At 48.3% G+C, this 26,713-nt stretch overlaps 1 protein-coding gene across 11 annotated transcripts in view; it reads left to right on the top strand.

Annotated features, from left to right (window-relative positions):
• The window catches only part of CEP250 (centrosomal protein 250), a 188,415-nt gene that overhangs the window by 21,048 nt on the left and 140,654 nt on the right, over window positions 1-26,713 (top strand). For 8 of the 11 annotated variants that reach the window (XM_075901435.2, XM_075901442.2, XM_075901440.2 and 5 more), the window contains 4 exons: window positions 1,467-1,565; window positions 15,518-15,679; window positions 16,317-16,495; window positions 21,584-21,766. In XM_075901435.2, the coding sequence (XP_075757550.2) occupies window positions 1,467-1,565; window positions 15,518-15,679; window positions 16,317-16,495; window positions 21,584-21,766 (623 nt within the window). Of the gene's footprint in view, window positions 1-1,466; window positions 1,566-15,517; window positions 15,680-16,316; window positions 16,496-21,583; window positions 21,767-26,713 lie in introns of those variants that run through there. The other 3 variants (XM_075901439.2, XM_075901446.2, XM_075901447.2) reach the window with 2 other exon arrangements.

The following is a 26,713-nucleotide window of genomic DNA, read 5'->3' on the forward strand; positions in this document are numbered from 1 at the left end:
GATCCTCAGTGACCCAGTGCCTGCTGCACTGCCACTGTTAGTGCCTTGGGCTGGGATGCTGTGGAGTGGGCGGGCCTGCGCGCCCCCCGCCATCCCTTCCCTTGGGTGGCAGGTTCCCCCCCTACAGGGAGAAAAAACCCTGCACGAGTCAGCTCTCTGCCAGCAAGGAGATGCAACCCCTGATTCAGCCTGCGCCTTGAACCTTTTGGACTACTTACCTGTTTAACTGTTTGTTTGTTGATCTGCCCTGAGCAAGGGCCTGGGCTCATGAACTGCTGTGCAGCCTAGCAGACTATTGTTTACCAGTTTGTTGCCCTGCCCTAACCCAGGGCCTGGGCTCGTAAACTGCTAAGCTTACTCTAAACTGCTTAACTGTTGTTTTCTGCCCCGCCCTGAACAACGGTGAAGCCTCTAAAACTGATATTCAGCCTGCAGTCAGGCCTGAGGCTCTGAACTCTGGTGGCTTGTAGTGCGTCAGTGTGGCCTTGCGCTGGCACAAACTACTACAGGGACATAATAGCAGGTTTCAAGTATTTAAAAGGGTGTCTGACACAAGGAGGAGGGAGAAAAATTGTTGTTCTTGGCCTCTGAGGATAGGTCAAGAAGCAATGGGCTTAAATTGCAGCAAGGGAGGTTTAGGTTGGACACTAGGAAAAACTTCCTAACTGTCAGAGTGGTTAAACACTGGAATAAATCGCCTAGGGATGTTGTGGAATCTCCATTACTTGAGATATTTAAGAACAGGTTGGATAAACCTTTATCAGGGATGTTCTAGACAGTGCTTGATCCTGCCATGAGGACAGGGAACTGGACTTAATGATCTTTCAAGGTCCCTTCCAGTTTAGTAGTCTATGATTCTATTATTCTTTAAAAAGTTTCCTCCCAAGTAAAGAATGGGGTAGCAAAGAGCGAAGGACTGAAAGGAGGAAGGACAGTGTAGAAGAATTGTGTGGGTGTGAGCTGAGGTTTGACTAGCAGGTGCCAAAGGAAAGGTGCTGGGAGGGAATGCTTGGGGAGGTGGCCCAGGGAATTTGCCAGATTGGGAGTGGCAGTAGCCCTGCCTATTGCCACTGCCTTAGGGTCCCTGGGCTGGAACCGAAGTAGAGGGTGGGCCCGGGTCCTCCCAAACCTCCCCACAACATCACAAAATCTACCTGTGAGAAGGGAGATCAGGGCTCCAGAGGGGTCTTCTCCCCCAAAAAACTATGCACTAGCTTGTGATGAGTATGGCTCAGTAGGCTGTGGCTCCTGTTTCAAGTAAAGAGAATTAGGATGTGTGGAGGGGCACAGCGAGCCTTTGAGGCTAGCATTATCTGCCAGTAGCACAAGACCCACAGAGGGTGGCCAGAGCTTTGCCATTGTACTCGTTCATCATTAGAGCTGGCCCTTCAGTTTGGTGCTGAGATGCAGTGGCAAATGGGGAGATGGGAATGCTCCAACTCATCCTCTTTTTATTCTCTTTCTAGGAGGCCAGTCGATTGGCAGTAGAATATAAAGCTTCACTGATCAGGGATGCCAAAGAAGAGACCCTTTCCCTTCATCAGGTGATAAAAGACATAACTCAGGTATATCTGTTCTGATGTGTAATGGGGTCAGGCCAAATAGCTACAGAAGAGTGGTAGAAAACAGGTACTTTACCCCCAGATTAAACAGGTCTCTTTTCCCTGGGTAAGCTAACTGGCTACTCCAGAGCAATTAAGTCACCTGGAGCCAATCAAGAACTTGCTAGAGGCAGTTAAGACAGGCAGGCTAATCAGGACACCCAGTATTGGTTAAAAAAACTTTCTTTCACTTAGTTCAGAGCATGAAAGGAACTTGGGGCTAAGAAGGTGTGCTGTGGAGGACCTGGCAGAAAAAATACTAAGGTATCAGGAAGGTGATCCTGCAGTGAGGATAAAGAAGGTACTGGGGAGGAGCAGTAGAGAAATGGCCCAGGGAATCATTGCTGTCTCACAGCTGGTACAGGAGATATTGTAGACTATCCACAAGGCTCCTGGGCTGGAACCTGGAGTATAGGGTGGGCCTGGGTTACCCTCATCCCCTCCAACTCCCTGCTAGCCACAGAAGAGTTGACCTGTGGGGAGCCTAGGGGCAGCCTAGAGTGTGGGAATTGTTCTTCCTTTTTCATGCTGACCAATGGTGAGGACAGCTGAATGAACAGTATATTTGTGCCACCATTGAAAGGACTAAACTGAGGGCTGCCATGAGCTTGTGAGTTGAGCAATCCATCCAAAATTGGAGGACCTGCTTAGGCAGAGGAGGAGCTTTGTCACAGGCAGTGTAGCCATTCTGCTGCAGAAATATCTGGGAAAGGAATAGGGAAGTGCATAATGTATATGTACATGTCGAAAGGACAGCAGTCTGGGAAGCTACCTTGACTTGGAAATCTAACTTCCTCTCATGTCTCACTTGCCTGTAAATTGCCCTTACTGTGGGCTAGATCCTGTAAACTTTGCTTAGATTTTACTCAAATATTGAAGTCACTGGGAGTTTTGCTTGAGAAGGAATGTAGGGATCATGTCTTTTGGAATACTACCAGTACTTTTTTATCCTTATCCTGGCTTTGCTGAAATTCTTGCTCAACAATCCAACTTAATTTCCTGGATAACAGGATAAAAGAAAACTAGTATTTTCCACACAGAAGCAGTCTATTAAGGCTAACATGCTGCATCCAGACATGGCTAAAACCTGATGCTTCTGACTGGATACTATGCCCCACTCACATAATGTATTGGAGGAGTGACATGTATCCTTAACTTTGTATTTCCTGGTTTTCAGATGTTTATGTTTAGCGTCTCTTCATATTTTTGAAGGGCACAAAAGTAACCTTACTTCTTTGTTAAGAATGTTTTTGGACAGTTAATTACTTTAGTTAAAAAAAATTCTTATCTCTATGTTCCACTGCTTCTGACTACTTGGCAACAATTACCCCTACCCCAGAATGCACTGCCTGCATGTTAGTTACATTACTGCTTCTGCAATATCTTATCTCTTTGCCTGTCCAGTCCAGTCCAATCTTCCCTTCTCAATGTGCTAGTCATTGAACTGCTTTTCAAAAACAGAGTTTGGATGGACCCCTTCACATTGCTCCAACATTCCCTCCTGTTCATTCTTCTGACCATCCTCTCCACACCTCACTGCCCTGAGGCTGCCAGCTCCTACTAACTGCACTCTCCTTCTTGACACTGCATATCCCTGGAAAGCTTGGAGGCGCCTCAGAGAGGAGGGCAGATAGTGAGATCTGAGAAGTGCATGTATTAGCTGGGTGGGTCCTATCAATGGCTATTAGCCAGGGTGGACAGGGATGGTTTCTCTAGTCTCTGTTTTCCAGAAGCTGGAAAGGGTGACCAGGGAGGGATCACTTGATGATTCGTGTTCTGTTCGTTCCCTTTGGGGCACCAGGCATTGGTGACTGTTGGAAGACAGGACACTGGGTTAAATGAATCTTTGGTTTGACTCAGTCTGGCCCTCCTTATGAGACAAGGGGCAGGTGTAATGAGTGGATCCAGATCTCTGCGCAATGCACCAGAGGAGCCTCAGAGTTGTGACCTGTCCCATTAATCTCAATGAAATATTTTCATTTAGATGAGAGCACCCAATGGAGATAATACAGTTTCAGTATTTGTGCTGTACGTGAACCATGTCAATTCTGAGCTCCAATCCTGGTTTTGCCACCTTGCACTGAGCATGTCCATTCTCAGCACCTGACTCTGGAGCAAGCACTGTGCAATATTGCCATCTAGTGGGAGAGATTCCAAATCACTTAGGTAGAGGATTTGAACTCACTGTGCTTACATTCTAGGGAAAGTACTTTTTCCCCTTTAACTCAAATAAGTGCAAGGGAGATTAAAGAGACTATAAAAATAAAAAAATTCAGTAATAGTTGGGGGGATTTCAACTGGTCCCATATTGACTGGGTACATATCACCTCAGGGTGGGATGCAGAGAGAGAGTTACTTGATACTTAAATGACTGCTGCTTCTTCGAGTAGTGTCCCTGTGGGTGCTCCACTGTAGGTGTTGGGCTGGTTCTGGCACTGCAGATCAGAGGTTTGTTAGTGGTCCACTGGACTGCGCATACGCACCTGCCATCTCATGTTGTTTGCGCCGTCCAGCTCCCGCCAGTTCCTCCTAACTGTCCTTGGTCGCAGAGGGAGTGAGCTCCCTCTCCTCAGGAAACCTGACAGGAATTGAAGATGTAGGTAGGTAGGTAGGTAGTTATAGTATTCTTATAGTTTTAGTAGTGGTAGTTGTACTTTGTTCGTGTTAAGAAAAAAAAAAAAAAAAGAAAGCAAGTCACGTGAGTAAACTGCATCATTTCAAGTATGCTGGGATCCCCCAGGTTTAAAAAGTGTGGCTCATGCTGGGAGCCTATACCCGCCTCAGAGGGGCACTCCCATTGCATTCGGTGCCTTGGTGAGGGGCATATTTCCCAGAAATCTCCAGAGTCCGACAGGCAGCTCATTCAAGAAGGGCCCTTGCCATCCTGCTCATTACCACCACTGCAGGTCAGCACGGGAGAGAAGCTGGGCACCTAAGATGCGGTTACCACCCACCATCCCGAAAAGCAGAAGACGAGCCGAAGCACATCTGCACCGATTCCAGCCCTGCCCAGGGAATTGGCACTGCTGGCTTCTAAGGCACCTAGAGCAGCGCCGATTCCTGTCTCAGCACTGATGACTCAAGCAGCGCCGTCAGCCGTCAACTGAAGCGCTGGCACCAACCGATCCAGCACCAGCACCATGCAGGGCACTGGCACTGTGCCTGGCACTGACCCCGGCTCTGCAAGCTACTGCAGCCAAAGTGCCACGTAACCAATCCCCGGTGCCGACTAAGTCTAGACAAAAGTCTTGGAGACCACTTACTCCCTCTCCAACCCTAACCATATTGCTTTTTCCCCGGAGCCACCTTCACTGTTGTCGGTTTGCTCTGTTTGGTCCGGAAACATGTTGAGGTTTCATTTTCCGAGATTACATCATTACCCATCCACACATGCCTCCCCTACTCTTTATTGACATCGGCAGGTATCATTGTCTCCTGTGCATCCAAGGGGAAGATCACAATCACCAAGATCTCCTACGCTCTCATCTTACTCTGATACCATTATGCACACTGAAGTAGATACTCGCCTAAATATTCTCCATGCTGTGAATGTCACTATGGTCGTACTTACTACGACTGCCATCACTCCTACTCCAGGGAACGCGTTTGAAAAAAGGTCACTGTGTTGCCATCGATCGTATGTTGAAGCTAGAAAGAGCAATTCTTCGAGTGGTTGCTTATGTCCATTCGAATGAGGTGTGCACGTGCCGTATGCACGGTTCTCCAGAGCGTTTTTCCCCTAGCGGTACCCATAGTGCAGGCAGGTCGCCCCCTGGAGTGGCGCCGCTATAGCGAAGCATAAGTACATCTGCTGGCGCTCCCCCTCCTCAGTTCCTTCTTACCGCCTGTGAAGGTTGTTGGAGCGTGATAGATAGCGTAGTGTTGTTCGCCAGTTGGCTTTCTTGTGTAAATAGTTCACATTACAAACGTACTTAGGTACGTTTTGGTTATGTTAAGGTTTGTTTTGTTCTCTCCCTCCTATGGGGGTGGGGAATGCCAGGGCCTCAGGGTTTTAAGACTTGTGCATCCTGTGTGAAATTTATGCCCAAGGGTGACCCCCATGATGACTGCTTAAAGTGTCTTGGGGAAGCCCACCTGGCAGACACCTGTAAGATCTGTAGGGCATTCAAGCCGCACACTAAAAAAGAGAGAAATTCTCGTTTAAAACTTTTATTAATGGAAGCGGTGCTTCAATCAGCACTGATTCCTCAGGCCACAGTACTCAGTGCACCGGCGTTGACATGTGGCGCTCCGGCATGGGATAAGGCATCGGTACCAAAGCCACCACTCGCCGAACCGTAAGTCCCACGTGGGCTGGCACCACCGGAATCGGCCATCCGACTGGAACCCTCCTGGTGCCGCTGCCTCAGGGACCCAGAAAAAGGCTGCTGACCACCCAAATAGCCCAGGCATGATGCCACTGCACTGACCATCCACGCCGGAGACATTTGAGGCGGCCCAGGAGTTGATCCACTTCATGGTCTCTCCACAGTCTTCGTTGGACTTGGAGGGGTCGCACCCTCTGGCACCGGTTGCCCCCCTGGAGTGGGTGCCATGGTCCGCACTGGGGCCTTCAACCGCTCCACAGGCATCGCCAGTATTGCTGCCTATGCCACCACCTCTACAGGCACCGACAGTAGAAGCAGAGTGGGCACCAGCCTCAACCTCATCGAGGTCATTGCTGCCACTTCCTGGACCGCTTGCTGGACCAATCAGCACCGCACCCTATGGCTGCACTGCCTTGACAACTGACGGTGTACCGACTGGTACCACACCATGTAGTGACACTAGCTCGGTCTTCCTTGACGGCATCGGTGCTGACTGTGGCATCGGCACCGATAGGCTCATCATGCCCGGCACCACCTTTGGCACTGCCACCGGGAACAGTACCAACACTGGCACTGACGAGAGTACCGTACCATCAACTGGCACTGGCATATACATCCGCTCCGTCTATGACAACATTGCCGCCAGCATGGGTTCTGGGGCAGGCACTGGCGCCTACGCCGATGCCTGTGGTTATGGCATCACAGCAGACTCTCGGCACCGGGGTTTCAGCACCGGCACCGTTGTGGCTTCCTCCACTAGCCCATGCTGGCAAGCCGCAGTCCATGGCCAGGTTTAAACCCACCGTGGCTCTGGGACAGCCTGGCCCAGCACCGCCTTGGTCTGCCTCCGACTATTCATTGGAGTCCGATGTCAAGTCGCTCCACTCAGTGGCTTCATCCAGGTCTTCATCCAGGTACCGCTCCTGCTCCTGGCACCGGATGGAACAGCACAGTTTCCAGCAGACCTGGCCTCCACAGTCACAGACTCCTTGGCCCTTCTGGATGCTCTGGGCATATCACCAGTGGCAGGGGCCCATGCTTTTTTCATGGGCTTCCAGCTCCTCTCGGTGATGCATCTCCTTCCCTCCCCCTCCCCCCTTCAGCATCGCTCTCCAGACCCCCTCCACCAACAACGGAGGAAGCTTCCCATATGGAGGACTCGGGTCACCTATCTTTGGAGGTCGTGCCACCTCAGCCGTGTCCACAGCTTCCCCAGGTGTCTGTTCCGCCAGAGGTGCTCCTAGCTCCAGAGCCTGTTAGAGAGTCCTCATCCTCATTCCCAGATGAGGCTCTTACGGACCCTGCTCCGTCCATGCCAGCAATGGACTCCAGGTCCCATCAGGAGCTCTTACGTCACCTGGCTTCCAATTTGAGTGTGTCAGTGGAACCAGTGCCAGAGGAGTCAGATCCAATGGTGGACATCCTCTTGAAAGATACTCCTGCCAAATTGGCTTTGCTGCCCAACAAGACGGTAGCCAAAATTATGAACATGCTTTGGCAGACCTTGGCTTCACTGACCCCTACCCTGAAAGGTGTCGAGAGATGTTATGTCCCGCAATCAGGGCATGAGCATTTGTACTCCAACTCTGTCCTGGGCTCCCTGGTAGTCCAGGCTGCAGCGCAAAAAGAAAACCTGCCACAACCAGGGCCGACCCCCAAAGGCCAGAGAACCCAAGAGCTTAGACCAGTTGGTGTGTAAGGTATATGCTACGGGGAGGTTCAGCTTCACATTGCGAATCAACAGGCAATGCTTAGCTGCTATGCCTATAACACCTGGTAGATGATGGACAAATTCAGAGACAAACTTCCCCCTAATGTGTGGCAGGAGTTCGCCGCTATGGCTATGGAGGGCAGGACAATCGCTCTTACTGCTTTGCAGGTCTCCCTGGACGCGGTGGACTCAGCCGCCAGGACCATGGCCTCTGTCATGGTTATGCGCCTCAGTGCCTGGCTGCAGGTATCTGGCATACTGACAGATGTGCAGTCTACAATTCAGGACCTCTCTTTCAAGGGAAAGGCCCTCTTCTTGGAGCACACAGACTCCAGGCTGCACACTTTGAAGGACACTAGATCCACTCTCTGGTCGTTGGGGATTCACACACTGGCCCCTCAGAGGCAGCACCTCCCCTATAGACAGCCGGGCAGAGCACAATTCCAGCCTTCCCGTGGGGATCACTGGAGGCGTTGGCGTTGGGCTCCCAGTGGGGGCACAGCGGCAACATCTTCTTCAGCCTCCAATTGCACAAGGAGTTGCGGCCCGCGGCCGGATAATGTTAGGGGAGTGGGTCAGCCTTCTTCTCAGCAAACCAAGCCACTGTTTTGAAATCACCTTCGAGGACTGTGTGCCAAGCCCCCTCCCTTCCCCCCTGTTTGGGGACAGATTATCCCACTTTGCCACAGCTTGGTCTGGGGTCACGTCGGACAGATGGCTGCTCGACCTGGTAAAGATGGGGTACTCCATTCCCTTTCTGGGTTCCCCCCCTTCTTTCCCTCCCTTCCCATCCCTCCTCAGGGACCCATCTCATGAGGATCTCGCGCTCCTTGAGAAGGGAGTTCTAGAAAGGGTCCCCTCCCATTTGGAGGGCAAGGGGTTTTATTCCTGCTATTTTGTTATCCTGAAACCAAAAGGTGGGCTTCAGCCTATTCTGGACCTCAGAAACCTCAACAAGGAACTGAGACACAAAGTTCAGAATAACCCTGGCCTCCATCATTCCGGTTCTGGAGCTGGGCGATTGGTACGTGGTCCTCGATATCAAAGACGCTTATTTTCATATAGCAATAAGACAGAATCACAGGAGATTTTTACGTTTTAGTGTCCCACAGCCACTTCCAATTTACTGTACTCCCTTTTGGACCGTCTGTGGCCCCCAGAGTATTTACAAAATGTATGGCAATGGTGGCGGCATTCCTCAGGACTCATGGGATCCAGGTTTTCCCTTACCTGGATGTCTGGTTGATTTGTGGGTGCTTCCAAGCTCTGGTGGTAGTGCATGTAAGCTTTACAATTACCCTCTTCCGGATGTTAGGGTTTATGCTGGACGAAAAGTTGATGTTGACCCCCCCCTCCCCAGCAGGACAGAGTTTTGTGGGAGCTCTCCTCAACGCCAGGGTGGCGCGAGTTTTTCTTCCCACAGTCAGGTTCAATACTATACTAAGCATGGTGAACCACCTCAAACGTCTCTTCCCCCCCCTCCTCCCCACAGCCCGTACCTGTATGAGGTTGCGGCATGTATCTATGTCGTTCGCCATGCCAGCCTAAGGCTATGGCTTCTCCAGGCTTTGTTGGCGAGTGTTTTTGACCAGTCCACAGCCCACTGGGATGTTCTCCTCGCTGTCCCTCTGTAAGTTGTCAGGAAGAAGTAGGTGTTAGTAATGGATGCTAATATCTTTATGGCTGACTTAGAACAACGTTTCCTCAACTCCCGTCCCCTTTTACTCCTTCTCTACTTACGCTACATCAATGATATCTTTATGATCTGGACGCATGGCCAAGAAACACTGGAGACATTCCACAGAGATTTCAACAACCTACACCCCACCATTAACCTCAGCCTGGACCATTCCACACGAGAGATCCATTTCCTGGACACCACAGTACAAATCAACAATGGAAAATTAGACACCACCCTCTACAGAAAACCCACTGACTCATACAGTTACCTACATGCTTCCAGCTCCCATTCAGCACACACCATACGATCCATCATCTATAGCCAAGCCCTTGGATACAACCGCATCTTCTCTAATCCCACTGACAGAGACCAGAAACTTCAGGATCTCTACCAAGCATTTATAAACCTCAACTACCCACCCGGAGAAATAAAAAAGCAAATTGAAAGAGCCAAACGAATACCTAGAAACCATCTACTACAAGACAGACCCAAGAAAACCAACAATAGAACACCACTTGTCATCACCTACAGCCCCCAACTTAAACCTGTCCAACACATTATCAATAAATTACAGCCTATACTGGAACAGAATACTAAACTCCAAGAAGCTCTGGGAGACAGACCCATAGTCTCCTATAGACAACCACCTAACCTCAAGATGATTCTTACCAACAACCACAGGACATTCCACACTAATACCAACTCTGGTACTTTCCCTTGCAACAAACCCCGTTGCCAGTTTGTCCACACATTCACTCTGCTGACACCATTATTGGGCCTAACCAAGTGATTTATGAGATCAAGAATACATATTCCTGCGCATCCAGAAATATAATCTATGCTATCATGTGCCGAAAGTGTCCATCTGCTATGTACATTGGACAAACATTTCAGACACTTCACCAAAGAATCAATGCCCACAAAACAGACATTAGACAGGATCACAAAGAAAAAACAGTTTCTTGCCATTTCAACCAGAAAGGACACTGTCTCAATGACTTAATCACATGCATCCTACTTCAGAAGACTTTCAAATCTGCACTTGAAAGGGAATCCTCTGAACTGGCATTCATGCTAAAATTCGACACTCTCCTCAGGGGGCTGAACAAAGACCCAAACTACCTTACCCATTACAAAGATAGCTTCCCCAATTATCACCTCTAATATCATTAACTGTCAGGCATTTACCTTCCTCCCCTCCCCCCCATTCCCTTTCTGTTCTGAAATGTGATTTGTCCTTTTCATGTGTGTTCATTTTTTTTTAATTGTGTCCTTTGGTATATATGGTTGTGACTATTTTCTTCCACTATTTGATCTGAGGAAGTGGGTCTGGCCCACGAAAGCTCATCATCTAATAAACCATCTTGTTAGTCTTTAAAGTGCTACATAGTCCTGTATTTTGTTTCAGCTACACCAGACTAACACGGTTACATTTCTATCACTATTCCCTTAGAGGAGAATCCATTGATAGAGATTCTCTAGGCTGTGCTCAGAAAGAGAGGAGGGGAGAGGGCAAACCATGGGCCAGAGCAGACAAACAACCGCATATAAAGGAATCCAGTGCATCAGGGAAGGGTAGACAAATAAACAGTGGCAGTTTTTTAAAGTGCTTCTACATAAATGCCTTCTCTCAAGGCATCTAGATAGACTTGTGTGTAGTGCTGGAGAGGAGCCGGTGGTCGTGGTACATGTAAGTACCAATGACGTTGGGAAGGGTAGGAGAGATGTCCTGGGGGCCTAATTTAGATTGATAGGAAAGAGATTGAAATCCAGGACCTCTCTGGTGGCATTCTCGCAAATGCTTCCAGTTCCACGCGTAGAGTCTGACTAATAAGATGGATGAACAAGAGTACCTCGTATTAAAGGAGGAGATTGACATAATAGGCATCACTGAAACCTGGTGGAATGAGGAAAATCTGTAGGACACAATCATACTGGGATATAAAATATATTGGAAGGTTAGAGCAGGCTGTGTTGGTGGCGGGGTGCCACTGTATGTGAAAGATAATGTAGAATCAAATGAAATAAAAATCTTAAATGAATCAACATGTTCAATAGAATCGCTATGGATAGTAATTCCATGCTCCAATAATAAGAAATTAGCAGTAGGGATATATTATCGACCACCTGACCAGGACAGCGATACTGACATTGAAATGCTGAGGGAGATTAGAGAGGCTACCAAAATAAAGAAATCTATAATAATGGGGGATTATAATTATCCCCATATTGACTGGATACATGTCACCTCAGGAAGAGAAGCGGAGATAAAATTTCTCAATGGCTTAAATGACTGCTTCTTGGAGCAGCTAGTGCAGGAACCCACAAGGGGAGAGGCAATTCTCGATTTAGTCCTGAGTGGAGTGCAGGATCAGGTCCAGGAGATAACCGTTACAGGACCGCTTGGGAATAGTGACCATAATATAATAACATTTAACATTCCTGTGGTGGGAAGAACACCTCAGCAGTCAGCATCCTGGCATTTAATTTCAAAAAGGGGAATTACACAAAAATGAGGAGGTTAGTTAAACAGAAATTAAAAGGCACAGTGACTAGAGCCAAATCCCTGAAAGCTGCATGGAAACTTTTTAAAGACAGGGTGGTATTGATATGACCGTCACTTATTTGTATCGTGGACTTGGTCTTTCTGAAATTACACACACACCTCTGCTAGGTGCAGGGCCTTCTCCATGGCAGGAAAGCTTTCCCTGCAAGTCTTGCACCTGTTCCTCGAGGTCCCTCGACCCATTGTCCTTGTCCACCAGGGCAGAAGCCTCTTGCATCTCTAGGTCTATCTACATGTTTTCCTGGGTCCTTTCTGTCCCAGTCCCTTTATTTCTCTCACCACCTATTGTATGGGGAGATCTCTTTCAGACAAGCCTTGCTCTCTATTGGGCCATTATCATGACTTTGGCTTTCATCCTAGCCCCTTCTTTCTTAGCTCTTTCTTCTTTTAAGAGGGCACTGGCTCTTTAGGTGGCCTGCCTTCTGGGCACCTTTTGCTCTTTCACAATTGGGGGCCTTACTGTGTCCCCTCTTTTCCTTAGGTTCCTCTGGGCTAAGCCTTTGTAATATACCAGGTTATCTGGTGGCACTACTGTGTGTGTGTCAAATCAGGACAAATTGCTCAGAACCAGGGCTACTTACAGCCCGATTTGGGGTTCTCTTCTATAAGGCACCAAACCAATCTCACAGAGCACTTGAGCTGCCACACTAGCCAGCAGGAAGTCTCACAGGCAAAACTTCCTAGATGCCCCAGTGTTCCCTGTGCCACAACCAGAACCACTCCTTCTGCAGGTGAAAGGTTATAAAACCAATCTCACCAATTCCAAACAGGTTCTCCACATTCCAAAGGACCATCCACAGTCCCAGGTCAGTTTATACTGTGGATCTTACCCAAAAGACCATGCTGCACCAATCCTTTAGAATCTAAGGCTGTGTCTACACTCACGGCTTCTTGCACAAGAACATCTTGCGCAAGAAAACGTCCACACTGCCATGTGGGAGGTGTGCTTTTGTGCAAGAACACACATGGCAGTGTGGACGTGATCTTGCACAAGAAAGCTCTGATGGCCATTTTAGCCATAGGGCTTTCTTGCGCAAGAGCTCCTGCGCAAGAGGGCTTACACCTGTTAAAAAAGAGCGTAGCTCTTGTGCAAGAAGTCCTCTTTTACCACGCCGTACTAGACTAATCGAAAACATTCACTCAATATGCAGCAGCAGTCAAAAAAGCAAATAGAATGTTAGGAATTGTTAAAAAGGGATAGAGAATAACTTATTACCTCTGTATAAATCCATGGTCTGCTCACATCTTAAGGTAGGTACACCATTTCTACCCATCCTGGCTAATAAGCATCTGATGAAATGGTTTTTTTCCAAGAAAACTTATTCCCAAATAAATGTGTTTTTTAAGGTGCCACATGAGACGTCATTTTTCTTTCATAATGCCATTTGCAAACTTTGGTTGACTGGCTGTTCCTTTTAAGTTACCTTCCCTGCTGTTTTCCCAGCACAGAAATTTGAACCTGAGATCTTTGCATAGACCAGAGCTGGGCAATAATTTTTGGTGGGGAGAAGCTCCATGATTTTGGAAAGTGGTCAAGGGCCTCACTTTTCTCTGGGGGCTCATCTAGACTATGCTAAAGTGTCGAAAGAGGATATACAAATTCCGTGATTATTCCCCTTTATTCAGCTCTGGTGAGGCCACATCTGGAGTATTTGTGTCCAGTTCTGGGCCCCGCCACTATAGAAAGGATGTAGATGCATTGGAGAAGGTCCAGTGGAGGGCGACCAAAAATGATTAGGGGGTTGGAGCGCATGACCTGTGAGGAGAGACTGAGGGATTTGGGTTTGTTTAGTCTGCAGAAGAAAAGTGCAAGGGTGGATTTGATAGCAGCTTTCAACTTCCTGAGGGGAGGTTTGAAAGAGGATGGATAAAGGCTGTTCACAGTAGTGACAGATGGCAGAACACGGAGCACTGGTCTCAAGTTAGAGTGGGAGCGGTCTAGGTTGGATATTAGGAAAAACTATTTCACTAGGAGGGTGATGAAGCACTGGAATGGGTTCCCTAGGAAGGTGGTGGAATCTCCATCCCCAGAAGTTTTTAAGTCTTGGCTTGACAAAGCCCTGGCTGGGTTGAATTAGTTGAGATTGGTCCTGCCTTAGGCAGGGGCTGGACTTGATGACCTCCTGAGATCTCTTCCAGCTCTGATTCTGTGAAGAAGATATGCTAATTCTCATGGAATTTGCATATCGTCTTTCGATGCTTTAGTGTAGTCTAGATGAGCCCTGGAGGAGATGTAGGGTCTAGGATGGAGGTTGGGTGCATAGTGTAAGGGACTGGGGTGCAGGAGACAGTATGAGATCTGAGAGGGAGTTTGATGAAGGAGGGGGGTGGTGACATGGGTCAGGGAATTAGGGTGTAGTGTCAGGGAATGAGTATGGGTGCAAGAGAGGATTCTGGCCTGGGGGAGGGCTGCAAAATCTGTGAGGGAATTGTGACCTGGGAGAAGGGGAAAAGGATTTAGACTGCAGAGGGCTTGGGTTTTGGCCTGGGGGAAGAGAATGGGGTGCAGAGTCTGGGAGGATGTTTGGGTGCAGGAGAGGATTCTAACCTAGGGGAGAGGAGTAGGAGGGGGTACAGGATCTGGGAGGGAGTTGTGACCTGGGGCAAAGGGGTGCAGAGGATTTGGATGGTGACCTAGGGGTGAGAGTTGGGGTACAGGAGGGGCTGGGGTGCCAGAGGCAAGCTCTGGCTGGAAGGTACTTATCTAAGCATCTCCTGGCCAGTATCCCTGCAGCACCCCCAAGGCAGGGTGGACTCCCTGCCTGCTGCAGCCCCCAACTGCTTGAAAATGCAGGCTGCTCCCTCCATGTGGCGCACTCAGCTTCAGGAAGGGGAAGAGACTTGCATTGCCCCAATCCCCAGGCCAATCTCTTAGCTCCTGTTGGCTAGAAACAGTCAGCCAATAGGAGCTGAGGATTGGGCTGAAGGTGGGGAGATCACACAGCCTCCTTCTCCCTGCATGGCAGAGAGCCCATGGATTATGCCTTAAACCGTGGCAGCTGCGTGCCTGAGGGGACCCGGTATGGTGGTCTCTAGGCTGGATCCAGTGGCTTGGTAGGCCGGATCCAGTCCCTGGGGCGTATTTTGCCCAGCCCTGACATAGACTGTCATGAAGCTTCTTTGGCCAATTCTTACGCCTTTCATACTACTGTTTCAGAGTAATTATGCTAACTTGTTCTTCAATTACTATATACTCCAGAATTCATCAATTGCTTTCTCCTCTGGGGAGAGTTAATACTATTTTTCATAGTTTTGGTCACTAGAGGCCTGATTGTTACATTAAAGGTCTTCGTACCATTTTTTTCTGCATAAAGAAACCTTAAAGGAGGCAGAAACAGTACCTGCAAATCACAAGAAGCTGAGCACTGGGTAAAGCAAGCCCCCAGACGGCCCACAGTGTAGGGAGTACAAACATAACATCCATTCCTGTCCCTGCTTTATCACTTATTCTGCAATCATTCATATCTGAAATACAGGAGGTCATGGCCACCAGAGCCAATCTTCCCTGTTGTCTTAAGTCATTTGGCCTATACCTTCTGACTAAAGGTTGGTGTGGAGGAGGAGGGAGAACTGGGTGAATATGAGAGAGTTTCAGGAGGGAAGAAGTAACAGCTTGCTCTTGGGTTTCAGGCAGTGTTAAATGATACTGACAATGCAGTCAGCATTTCATGGACTGAGAGGTCCCAGCATCCTGAATCCAGCAACCTCTCCTTATTGCTGAGCTCCGATGACATGGAAAGGGCTGTCGTTCTGGTGCATGAAGCATTGTCCAGGAGGTGCCAGGCAGTACAGGTGAGAGGGATCTGGTGCAAAACTCTCTTGACACTAGTAGCACTGCCAGCCTACTCTGTCTGCCTATGCCTCATTCAGCATTTCTCCCCCCACTAATTCCTGTTTTCTAGCCATTCTTCACTCTACATCAGTGTTTCTTAAACTTTTTAAGACTGAGAACACCAAACATTTTTTTTAATGGGGAACACCAAGGATTTTTTGTTGAGAGGAAAAAAAATAAGGTTGGGGAGGGGGGGAAGGGTCGGGGAAAAGTTATTGAGGAAATAAAAGGTTGCCTGTCCCTTTAAGGGTGGCCATTTTGAATTCTGTTCTCCGCGGCACACCTCCGACTGCCTCACGGCACACCAGTGTGCTGCGGAACACAGTTTAAGAAACACTGCTCTGCACTGAGACTGCCTTTTCTTTGCCCATGCTCCTTCTGTAATTCTTCCTCCCACACTGGATGTCAACTTTTGCCCTCATGTGATCTGTTTCTCTCCTGACTCTCCTAGCTGATTGTGTTTGAACTATCTCCTTGTACTCTTCAGCGGCTGTTGCCCTCACGCATAATTGTTGACCACCTCCCAGCTGGTCCACCTGGTCCTATCCTCTTAGTCCCTTCCTGCTCACATACTCATTCCACCTCTTCCCCTGGCAGGCCCTAAAGGAGCAACTTTCAGCCAGCCAGGACTCTGTCCATTCTCTGCTACATCAGCAAAGACAGCAGGAAGAAGAAAGCAAGATGCTGAGGCAGAGGTTTCAGAATCTGGAAGAGAACGAGAAGACACTCAACAGCCAGACGCAGCACCTCCAGTCCCTGGTGGAAACTCTCAGCAGGTCAGCCTTCTATCCTTCCACATCCTAAAGGAAATCTGTTAGCTGCTTTGGGATGTCAATAACAGTATTTGGGCTAAGAACTTTCTGTGACAGGCTCAGCCCAGGTGCCACTTGGCACTGGGGTACTTCTGAGCCCTCCAGATCCACCAGCCTGGGGGTTTCTTTTAACACTGTACTGCTGTGACAAGTTGCAAAGCTCTCTCTAACCTGCCCCTTCACCAGCATACATCCAGATAGGGACATAACCAGTGGCAGCACATGGAGGCAGGTTCTTTATCCAGCTTCTGCAAAGGAAAGCTTCAGCTAGGCACTTCCCAGTTCCTAAGGCAAACAACCTCTCTGGAGTCTTAAACCCAAAATTAAACTTCTGCTGCACTGGGAACTGTACGCTGCAGGATCATGAAATTCACTCCTTCCCTTAATGTGGAGAAGAATATGCAGCAACATTCTCCCCCTATGTTGTGATTCCCATACAGTGGATTTAGATAAAACAAAAACAAGTTTATAACTACAAAAGATAGATCTTAAGTTATTGATAAGGGATAGTGAACAGGTCAAAGCAGATTACCAAGCAAAAAAGGCAAACTAAGCTTAATATACTAAATAGATATATGGGGCAAAGATCTGCTGTTCATATCCAAAGTAATGCTGCATACTACAGATTAAACAAAACAAAAAAAGAAGTAGGACCGCTAATTACTAAGGATGGAGTGGAGGTTAAGGATAATCTAGGAATGGCCCAATATTTAAACACATACTTTGCTTCAGTCTTTAATGAGGCTAATGAAGAACTTAGGGATAATGGAAACATAACAAATGGGACTAAAGATATGGAGGTAGATATTACCATATCTGAGGTAAAAGCCAGACTTGAACAGCTTAATGGGAGTAAATCGGGGGGCCCAGATAATCTTCATCCAAGAATATTAAAGGAACTGGCACATGAACTTGCAAGTCCATTAGCAAAATTTTTTAATAAATCTCTAAACTCAGGGGTTGTACCATTTGACTGGAGAATTGCTAATATAGTTCCTATTTTTAAGAAAGGGAAAAAAAGTGACCCGGGTAACTATAGGCCTGTTAGTTTGACATCTGTAGTATGTAAGATCCTGGAAAAAATTTTGAAGGAGAAAGTAGTTAGAGACATTGAGGCTAATGGCAATTGGGACAAATTACAACATGGTTTTACAAAAGGTAGATCGTGCCAAACCAACCTGATCTCCTTTTTTGAGAAAGTAACGGATTTTTTAGATAAAGGAAATGCAGTGGATCTAATCTACCTTGACTTTAGTAAGGCATTTGATATAGAATCATAGAATCATAGAATAATAGGACTGGAAGGGACCTCAAGAGGTCATCGAGTCCAGCCCCCCGCCCTCAAGGCAGGACCAAGCTCCACCTACACCATCCCTGACAGATGTCTATCTAACCTGTTCTTAAATATCTCCAGAGAGGAAGATTCCACCACCTCCCTTGGCAATTTATTCCAATATAGTACCACATGGGGAATTATTGGTTAAATTGGAAAAGATAGGGATTAATATGAAAGTTGAGAGGGTGGATAAGCAGCTGGTTAAAGGGGAGACTACAGCGGGTCATATTGAAAGGTGAACTGTCAGGTTGGAGGAAGGTTACTAGAGGTGTTCCTCAGGGATCAGTTTTGGGGCCAATTTTATTTAATCTTTGTATCGCTGACCTTGGCACCAAAAGTGGAAGTGTCCTGATAAAATTTGCGGATGACACAAAGTTGGGAGGTATTGCCAATTCAGAAAAGGATCGGGATATCATACAGGAAGATCTGGATGATCTTGTAAATTGGAGTGATAGCAATAGGATGAAATTTAATAGTGAGAAGTGTAAGGTTATGCATTTAGGGATTAATAACAAGAATTTTAGTTATAAGCTGGGGACACTTCAGTTGGAAGTAACAGAGGAGGAGAAGGACCTCGGAGTCCTGGTTGATTATAGAATGACTATGAGCCGCCATTGTGACATGGCTGTGGAAAAGGCTAATACGATCTTGGGATGTATTAGGCGAGGTATTTCCAGTAGGGATAAGGAGGTGTTAGTGCCATTATACAAGGCATTGGTGAGACCCCATTTGGAATACTGTGTTCAGTTCTGGTCTCCCATGTTTAAGAAGGATGACTTCAAACTGGAACAGGTACAAAGAAGGGTCACTAGGATGACCCGAGGAATGGAAAACCTGTCTTATGAAAGGAGGCTCAAGGAGCTTGGCTTGTTTACCTTAACCAAAAGAAGGCTGAGGGGGGACATGATTGCACTCTTTAAATATATTAGAGGGATAAATACCAGGGAGGGAGAGGAATTATTTAAGCTTAATACCAATGTGGACACAAGAACAAATGGATATAAGCTGGCTAGTAGGAAGTTTAGACTTGAGATTAGATGAAGGTTTCTAACCATTAGAGGAGTGAGGTTCTGGAACGGCCTTCCAAGGGAAGTAGTGGGGGCAAAAGATCTATCTGGTTTCAAGATTAAACTAGATGGGTTTATGAAGGGGATGGTTTGATGAGATAACATGATCTTGGTAACTAATTGACCATTCATTATCAGCGGGAAATAGGTCAATGGAGGGATGATAGGAGTTACTGTAGAGAACTTTCTGGGTGTCTGGCTGATGAGTCTTGCCCACATACTCAGGGGTTAGCTGATCGCCATATTTGGGGTCGGGAAGGAATTTTCCTCCAGGGTAGATTGGCAGAGGTCTTGGAGGTTTTTCGCCTTCCTCTGTAGCATGGGGCACAGATCACAGCTGGAGGATTATCTGCATCTTGGGGCCTTCAAAGTATTTGAAGGCTTCAATATCTGAGATATAGGTGAGAGGATTATTCTAGGAGGGGTGGGTGAGATTTTGTGGCCTGCACTGTGTAGGGGGTCAGACTAGATGATCATAAATGGTCCCTTCTGACCTTAAAGTCTATGAGTCTATGAGATTATTAAGGGGCAAACTGCACTTGCTTACAACTTGGAATTGATAGGGTTTTGCATTCACAGATTAGATATCACTTTAGCCTGGATTCAGTACTTCTCCCAGTGCAGTCTTTCCCCCTCCCTCCCCCCCAGGTATTTCCAAGAGTTGGCTTGGATAGGGAATCTGTGAAGAACAAAGTTGATGTCAGTCCCTGGCCTTATATTTTTTGCATGTGTTGGGAATGCTTAGTCTCAAAGCTTGGTTCCCACATCAGTCAATGGTGAACCACTGCTACCCCAAGATTAAGTCCAGCACCATGTTACCTGGTCACATGTCCCTGTAAGTGTCACAGCAGCCATTATTCAAAGGCTGTTTTGTAGTAGTATTACCATTTAAACGGAACATGGATAAGCATGAGTTTATTGGTTACTGTAATGGTAACACATGGACTCCCAGCCCTGCTCCTGCGGAGCCAGCAGCCACCTTGTGTTGCTGCTTCTGTATTGGAGGTAGTACTGGGATAGCATCCGGCTCCTAGGTAGCTGGCTGCTGCCCTGCGTTGCAGGCTCTGAAGTCTAAATCTTATACTGGAGAGCTTGTAGTGTAGCCGGCGCCCTGGGTATGGGGCCGAGAGCCAGTTCTTGGCCTGCCTAGCTGCTGGCTTCACTCTTGGGGGCAGAGGAGGGGCTGGCTTCACTGCAGGCTCTGCAATATAAGCTTTATACTGCAGAGCTCACAGCATGTAACTCTAACTGCTGAGATTTTCAGCAGTTACATGGTTACTTAATTACAGTAAAATTCCGATGGTCCGGCATCTGTTGGTCCGGCACTCCTGATGGTCCGGCACTATCAGGAACCCGGAAGTGCTCTGGGCAGCCAGACCATTGGAGCTGCTCTGCCCCTAGCTTCCCAGATTCAGCCGCTGCTAAAACTGACCAGCGGCTGAATCGGGGAAGCCGGGGGCAGAGCAGCTGGGGTGCTGCCGGTTTGGTCCTGTAGCGCTGCCCCTCGGGGCTGCGGGACCCAACTCGGCAGCACCCCAGCTGTCTCTGATTCAGCCCCTGCTGAAACTGACCAGCGGACTCCAGGAAGCCTGAGGCAGAGGTGCTCTGCCCCGGCTTCTTGGAATCAGCCCCTGATCAGTTTCAGCAGCGGCTGACTTGAGTACAGCTGGGTTGGTCCAGTAGCGCCGAGGAGTGGCGCTGCGGGACCAACCCGGCAGCACTCCAACTGCTCTGCTGAATCAGGGACGCTTGGGGCAGAGCCGGACTATCGGAAGGGGGGGGCTATGAGGGGTTTGGAGTGGCATCCCCTCCCACCCCAGACCCCTTATAGCTCCCCCTTCCGATAGTCCGGCAAACCTGATAATCCTGCACCCCCTGGGTCCTAAAGGTGCCGGATTATTGGAAGTTTACTGTAACCGCTTTTTAACATTCCTAGTTTGTAGTGTTCTCAGGAAGGCTCCAAAGCTTCAGAAAGATAAGCTTCTTCTAAGCCTTGTTGTTCTCTCTAATGGCTCATTGCCTTGAATGGGCCCTTCCCAGCTGACTAGACCGAGTGCCTTGTTTAGTGGGCATTCATTTGTAATACATAGTCAATATTCCTAACTTCATATCAAAATGATACATGCATATAAATAGGATAATCCTGTTCAGAAAATCATAATCTTTTCAATATCTTGCATAAAACATATTGATTACATAATCCTATCATAATAATATCAATGTGAAGAATATAGGGTGTAGCCTCACACTCTCCAGCCCCATAGTGTGTCTGTCTTTGCTTGTCAGGTTAGTCTTTCCCCGTTACTGGCAATTCATGCTTATAGCCATGACCCCTTGCTCTTGGTGCCTGAGGGAATTGGAGCTGCCCAAGTACAGTGTGTGTCCAGTGCAACCTCTGCCACCCCTTAACTAAGCTCCCCAGGTGGATCCTGCATCCCCAGATTGCACAGAAGCCCTCTGTTGAGCACTGCTTCCCACTGAGTGAGAGCTACGGCCTCTCCAGACCCTTTCCCCCACACCTCAGTTGCCAGGAGAGGAAAAGAGTTTTCACGTGCAGCAAGCACATCTAGTTCCATCCTAACTGTTGTGGATGGGATCTGCTTATACCAGATTCTCCTTGTCCTGCTGACTGGGTCCTGCCTTTTTCAGTGACCGTGTGAACCTGGAGAAGTCCAGGGAAGAGCTACAGCAACAGCTGAAGGCATCCGAGGAGGAGGCTTGGCGTTTGCGCCGAAGCAATACTGAGCTACAACTGAAGGAAGATTTGGCTCAAGGGGAGAAGGAAGAGCAGCAGCTGGAGATGGAGAGGATCCTTCGGGAGAGGGAGCACCTGTGAGCTGTGATCCCTCCACAGGGCAAGGGGGGTTACTGTGGGAGCATGCTGGCAATAGTGGCTGAGAGCTGGACATGCTAGAGATGGGTGGCTGCACAGGCATGGACGTGGAAGTTAGCAGCTGAAGGGAAGCATCAGGGAAGGGAACATAGAGTTGAGTTGGGATGGCTACTACAATTGGTGGCTTTTATTTCCATAATAATAGATTATTGCTAATCTTCCTTGTAGCTGTATTCCTTCCTCCCTTCTTTTCACAGTTGGTCTTTGGAGGGCAGGATTTTTATTCGATCATCCCTGCTGGCCTGACACTTCTCAGTTTTTGCTTACATGAAAATGGTTCTTCCCTCCAGAGATTACTCCTCATTTGTTCTCTCTTTTCCCTGGGCTCACCCATTTTAGTGAGCCTGTACTGGGTAAAAATGCACTAAAAGCAGTGGTTGCTGCAGCTCTGGGCTTTTGAGACAACTTGTGAGTACCTGCTGAACCCTGTTCTCTTCTTTCACCCAGTGTAAATCAAGAGTAACTGCCCAAAAGATAGTGGTGTTACACCCATGAAATACTAGTGTAAGCAATGGGAGAATCAGTTCTTTTGTCTTGCTGTCCTTGGCTTTGTACAAATAGTGACGCTACCAGTAGTTAATGAGTCCTGCATGGACGAGGAGTGTGACTCAGTACAAAGGAATGGACTGAAAAAACCCTTTTGTTCTGGATTTTAATGCTACACTAGAAGATCACTGGAACAGGCACTATAAGATATCCAAATCAGTAGACCTAGCTTATATCTGGCTCAGCTGTAGCAGTCCAAACGGCAGAGTGACACATGTAGTGTAACTGCAAGGGGCTCAGCCACTTCTCCCTGTTAAATACCATAATTCATGATTTTACTTTGCAGAGATCACTCTGTGCAAGGGTCCCATGCATCATATGGGGTAGGTGAACAGGAAGTCACTTTGTATATAAACTATGCATTTACAGGAAACTAGTATGTACCTGAGTATTAGTATTTTTGAGATCCCTGTAACCCCACTGCAACTTCACAGAATCATAGAAGGTTAGGGTTGGAAGAGACCTCAGGTGGTAATCAAGTCCAACCCTCTGCTCAAAGAAGGACCAACTCCAACTAAATCATCCCAGCCAGCGTTTTGTCAAGCCTGACCTTAAAAACCTCTAAGAATGGAGATCCTATCACCTTCTAAAGAAACAAGGCTTCACCACCCTCTTAGTGAAATAGTTTTTCTTCGAGTGGTGTCCCCTTGGTCACTCCATTGTAGGTGACGGGTCATTCTTGGAGCCACAGATTGGAGCTTTTCAGTGCAGCTATCAGCCGAGCTGCGCGTGGGCCTCACGTGTGCATGCTGCTCCCCCTTCAGTTCTTTGCTTACTGCCCTCAGTCATGGATGGAGCTCCTCTCTTGCCTCTGGTGTTTTTTCTCAGATTATTTTTCTTCAAATTTAGTAGTTTTATTAGGTCTAGTATTGTTTTCTAACTACATACGTTTATTGCTCTGTTTAGAAAAAAGGGGGGGGGCTTGCCAGGGTTTAAGAAATGTGAGGCACAAGGGTATCCCATGCATATGCTGCTTGGGCAAGGCTCATTTACACAAAAATGTGAGCATAGTCTCAGTCTTACCGCGAGAGCCAGAAAGGACAGAGAGCTTCAGCCCTGCATGATTCTATTTGAAAAGGCTATGCAGCCCTCAGAGGAGCCGAACCATCCCGACCTCCCAGGGAGGCTAATGAGAAAAGGGCTGCTTCTCCACTGCAAAAGTGCCCAAGGAAGAGAACCTTCCCTGCAAGGTCCCTCTTGTCTGTCCCATCTCTGAGGGTTGCAAGGGAGATGAACGCGGCATCTGTGGGTACAGTGGCACTGAGACTTCCCTCCAGCACCGCCTCCATTGCTGCATGATTCGCTCATCAGCACCAGAGAGACCTCAAAGGCAATCCCCAGCACCGGCACTAGCATGTGACCTGGTGCTGACTAAGAGTTCGGCACAGACGCCTAAGCTCACACATTGCAAACCACTAGTGCCGGCTCTCAGAGAGCCAACACCTGACACAATGCTCCCCCTATCCAGAGTCTCAGCATCCGACGAGGACGTGTTGCATGACTGCCAATCACCACTGCCTGAACTCCCTTACATCCCACTGGCACTGTGTAGGGACAGAGAGTGACAGTCCTCCCTCCCTCCATATGACTCACCAAGATTATTGAGCTCTGTCGGGCTGTCAGAGCGCATGGGATTTAGAGAAGATTATAGGAGTGTTTTCTCTCCACAACACTCCTCTCTGACTGCATCTAGCCATTACTACTATCACTGTGATAAACATCACTCCACATGTTACTCGCACTGAACATCCTTGCCCCACCACACATTCCCTACCGTGATCGATTCTGAGAAGGAAGATGAGCAGACTGACGTACAAGTCCCTGCGCGTTCACCTAATGACAACTCATGTTTGCTACCCGATGAAGCAGTTATTCTTCGTCGAGTAGTGTCTCCGAGGGTACTTCACTCGAGGTGCGGGGCTCATCCCGGCGCCGCAAACGGAGAATCTTTCTTAGCAGTAGCCCTGCTGGCCCGCACATGCGCTCCTTCTGTCTCGCGCCATTCCAGCTGAGCGCAGGCCGGCTTGTCAGTTTCCTTCAACTGTCTGCGGCTGCAGACGGACTTTACATACGCTCCCCCTCCTGTTAGGAGAAAGGGAGATTAGTGTTAGATAGTTACTTGTTCTTAGTTTGTGTTAGAGTAATTGTGCTTAGTAGTATAGTTCTGTTTGTTAAAAAACAAAACAAAAAAAACTTTTTTCCATGAATTGTTCACCAAATCTAAATGAACAATTATGTTGGGATCACCCGGTTTTAAAAGGTGCACCCAGTGCCAGGATGCCATGCCGGCATCAGACAGGCACTTGCGGTGCATTAAATGTCTCGGGGATGGACATGTCCCTCTCAAGTGCGTTCATTGCACGAAATTGACTGCGTGTGCCAGGCACGACCGGGAGCTGAGGCTGAGGGTTCTGTTGTTCAATAAAGCCCTCCAGACCTCCGACATACCTGAGCCACTCTCTGCTGCTTCAGGGACACATGAGACTCTTCCTACAGAGACTCCCCACAGAGCCGTTAAACCCTTTGTGAGGGTTTAGTGTGGGTGACAGACTGGGAACCTCTGGCGTTCTGCCAAGGCATTCCACGGAGAAAATGGGCAAGAGCCGTAGCTCTTCTGCCCCTACCCTAGCCCGCACTAAGGATCCGATACGGGCTTCTGCAAAGGGGTCCAGGGCTGAGTCGGCACCGACAACGGCTCTAACGGTTGGTTCGAAGCCAGCAATGGCTGCCCCGGCACCGGGTTTCTCAGCGCATACGTGAACGAGCGCAGCTGTGCCAGCACCCACAGCAGCAGTGCCAGCGGCTTTATCTCTGCTCCTTTCTGTGTCGGACGCCCCGGCACTGGTCTCGGTACCGCAGGAGGGCACCGTCAACTTGCAGCCCTCGGTACTGGCATTACCTCCCTCAGCCCCACAATCCGCTGAGCCAGTGGCACTGGCTCTTCATTCAAACTGTGGCCAGGCTATGCAGGTTGCTTCACTGCCTGCTAGCCCATTGCAGACGGCAACGTCCTCTCCTCTGAATTGCTCGGTGCCATACAACGCAAGTCGGGAGGGGTTCGGACACCATCTCTTACCCCAGACCGCACTGTGTTTTCTCCTCCACCTTTGTCACCCGCTTCGTTCTATGCAGACAGCCATGACCGTGCTCATCGCCTGACCAGGGACCATCATTACAGATCGCCTCGTCATTCACCACAGTGTTATCGAGCACATTATTCTAGATCTCCCTCCCGCTACTCCATGAGGTCTGTTTCACCACGGTCTTCAAGACCTTCACGATATTCACGTCAGTATGGAACACCAAGGCGCTATTCTCCGAGATATTCACTGGGGTCATACCGTCATAGTAGGTACTATGACCATTACTGTGATGATCGTTATTACTCTCCGTCGAAGGTACCAGCGCTCATGGTCTCCGCGCTCCAGTGGACCAGTGTCTCCACGTCTTGTACCATTGCAACCCTACCCTCTGGCAGCATCACCAACCCCTGTAGAGGACATGGCTTCAATCCAGACCCATGAGGGACAGCAGGACAACCACACTCCAACTTGGGAACTTCAGAGTCCTGATTCTCCTGCTAACCACTCATCTTCATCACCAGATGACACAGTTTTCCGCGGGGATCTATCTCCAACAGAAGACCTTAATCAGTGTCAAGAACTTTTTAAGAAGGTTGCTCAGTCTCAGAGTATTCAGACTATGGATGTTCAACAAAAACGTCATCCGTTACTTAAGAACATGCAACAGTCGCAAAAATCGAAGTTGGCACTCCCCTTTGACGACACCATTTTGGAAATTGCCGATGACATCTGGCAGACTCCAGCTACTTCCTTGCCGACCAACAAGCGATCTGACAAGAAATACTTTATAAACCAGAAGGGCATGGAGTTCTTGTTTACTCACCCTCTGCTTAATTCCCTTGTCGTGGACGCCGCACAACAACGGTCCAAGACAGCACAAACTAAAAATATCATAAATGACAAGGAGGCCAAACGCCTAGACATTTTGGGCAGAAAGGTGTATTCCTCTGCCACTTCAGTTTTGAGAGTGTGCAATTACGTGGCACCCCTGGCGAATCAGGATTTCGATAATTACTCAAAATTAATTCCTCTTTTAGAACATCTGCCGGACTCAAAATGTCAAATTCTGAAGGCGGTAATACAGGAGGGCTATACAACAGCCCGAACAGCATTGCAGATCGCTCTAGACACTGCAGATGCAGCAGCTCAAGCCACAGCGCCTGCTGTAGTCATGCGTCGTGCGTCCTGGTTGCATCAAGCTGCTGCCCAAAAGATTTGCTAAATAAGGTAGAGGACTTTCCTTTTGATCATCAGTCG

This window comes from Pelodiscus sinensis, chromosome 17 (genome assembly GCF_052426305.1).
Source record: "Pelodiscus sinensis isolate ZL-2025 chromosome 17, ASM5242630v1, whole genome shotgun sequence".
In the NCBI taxonomy this organism is placed as follows: Eukaryota; Metazoa; Chordata; order Testudines; family Trionychidae; genus Pelodiscus; species Pelodiscus sinensis.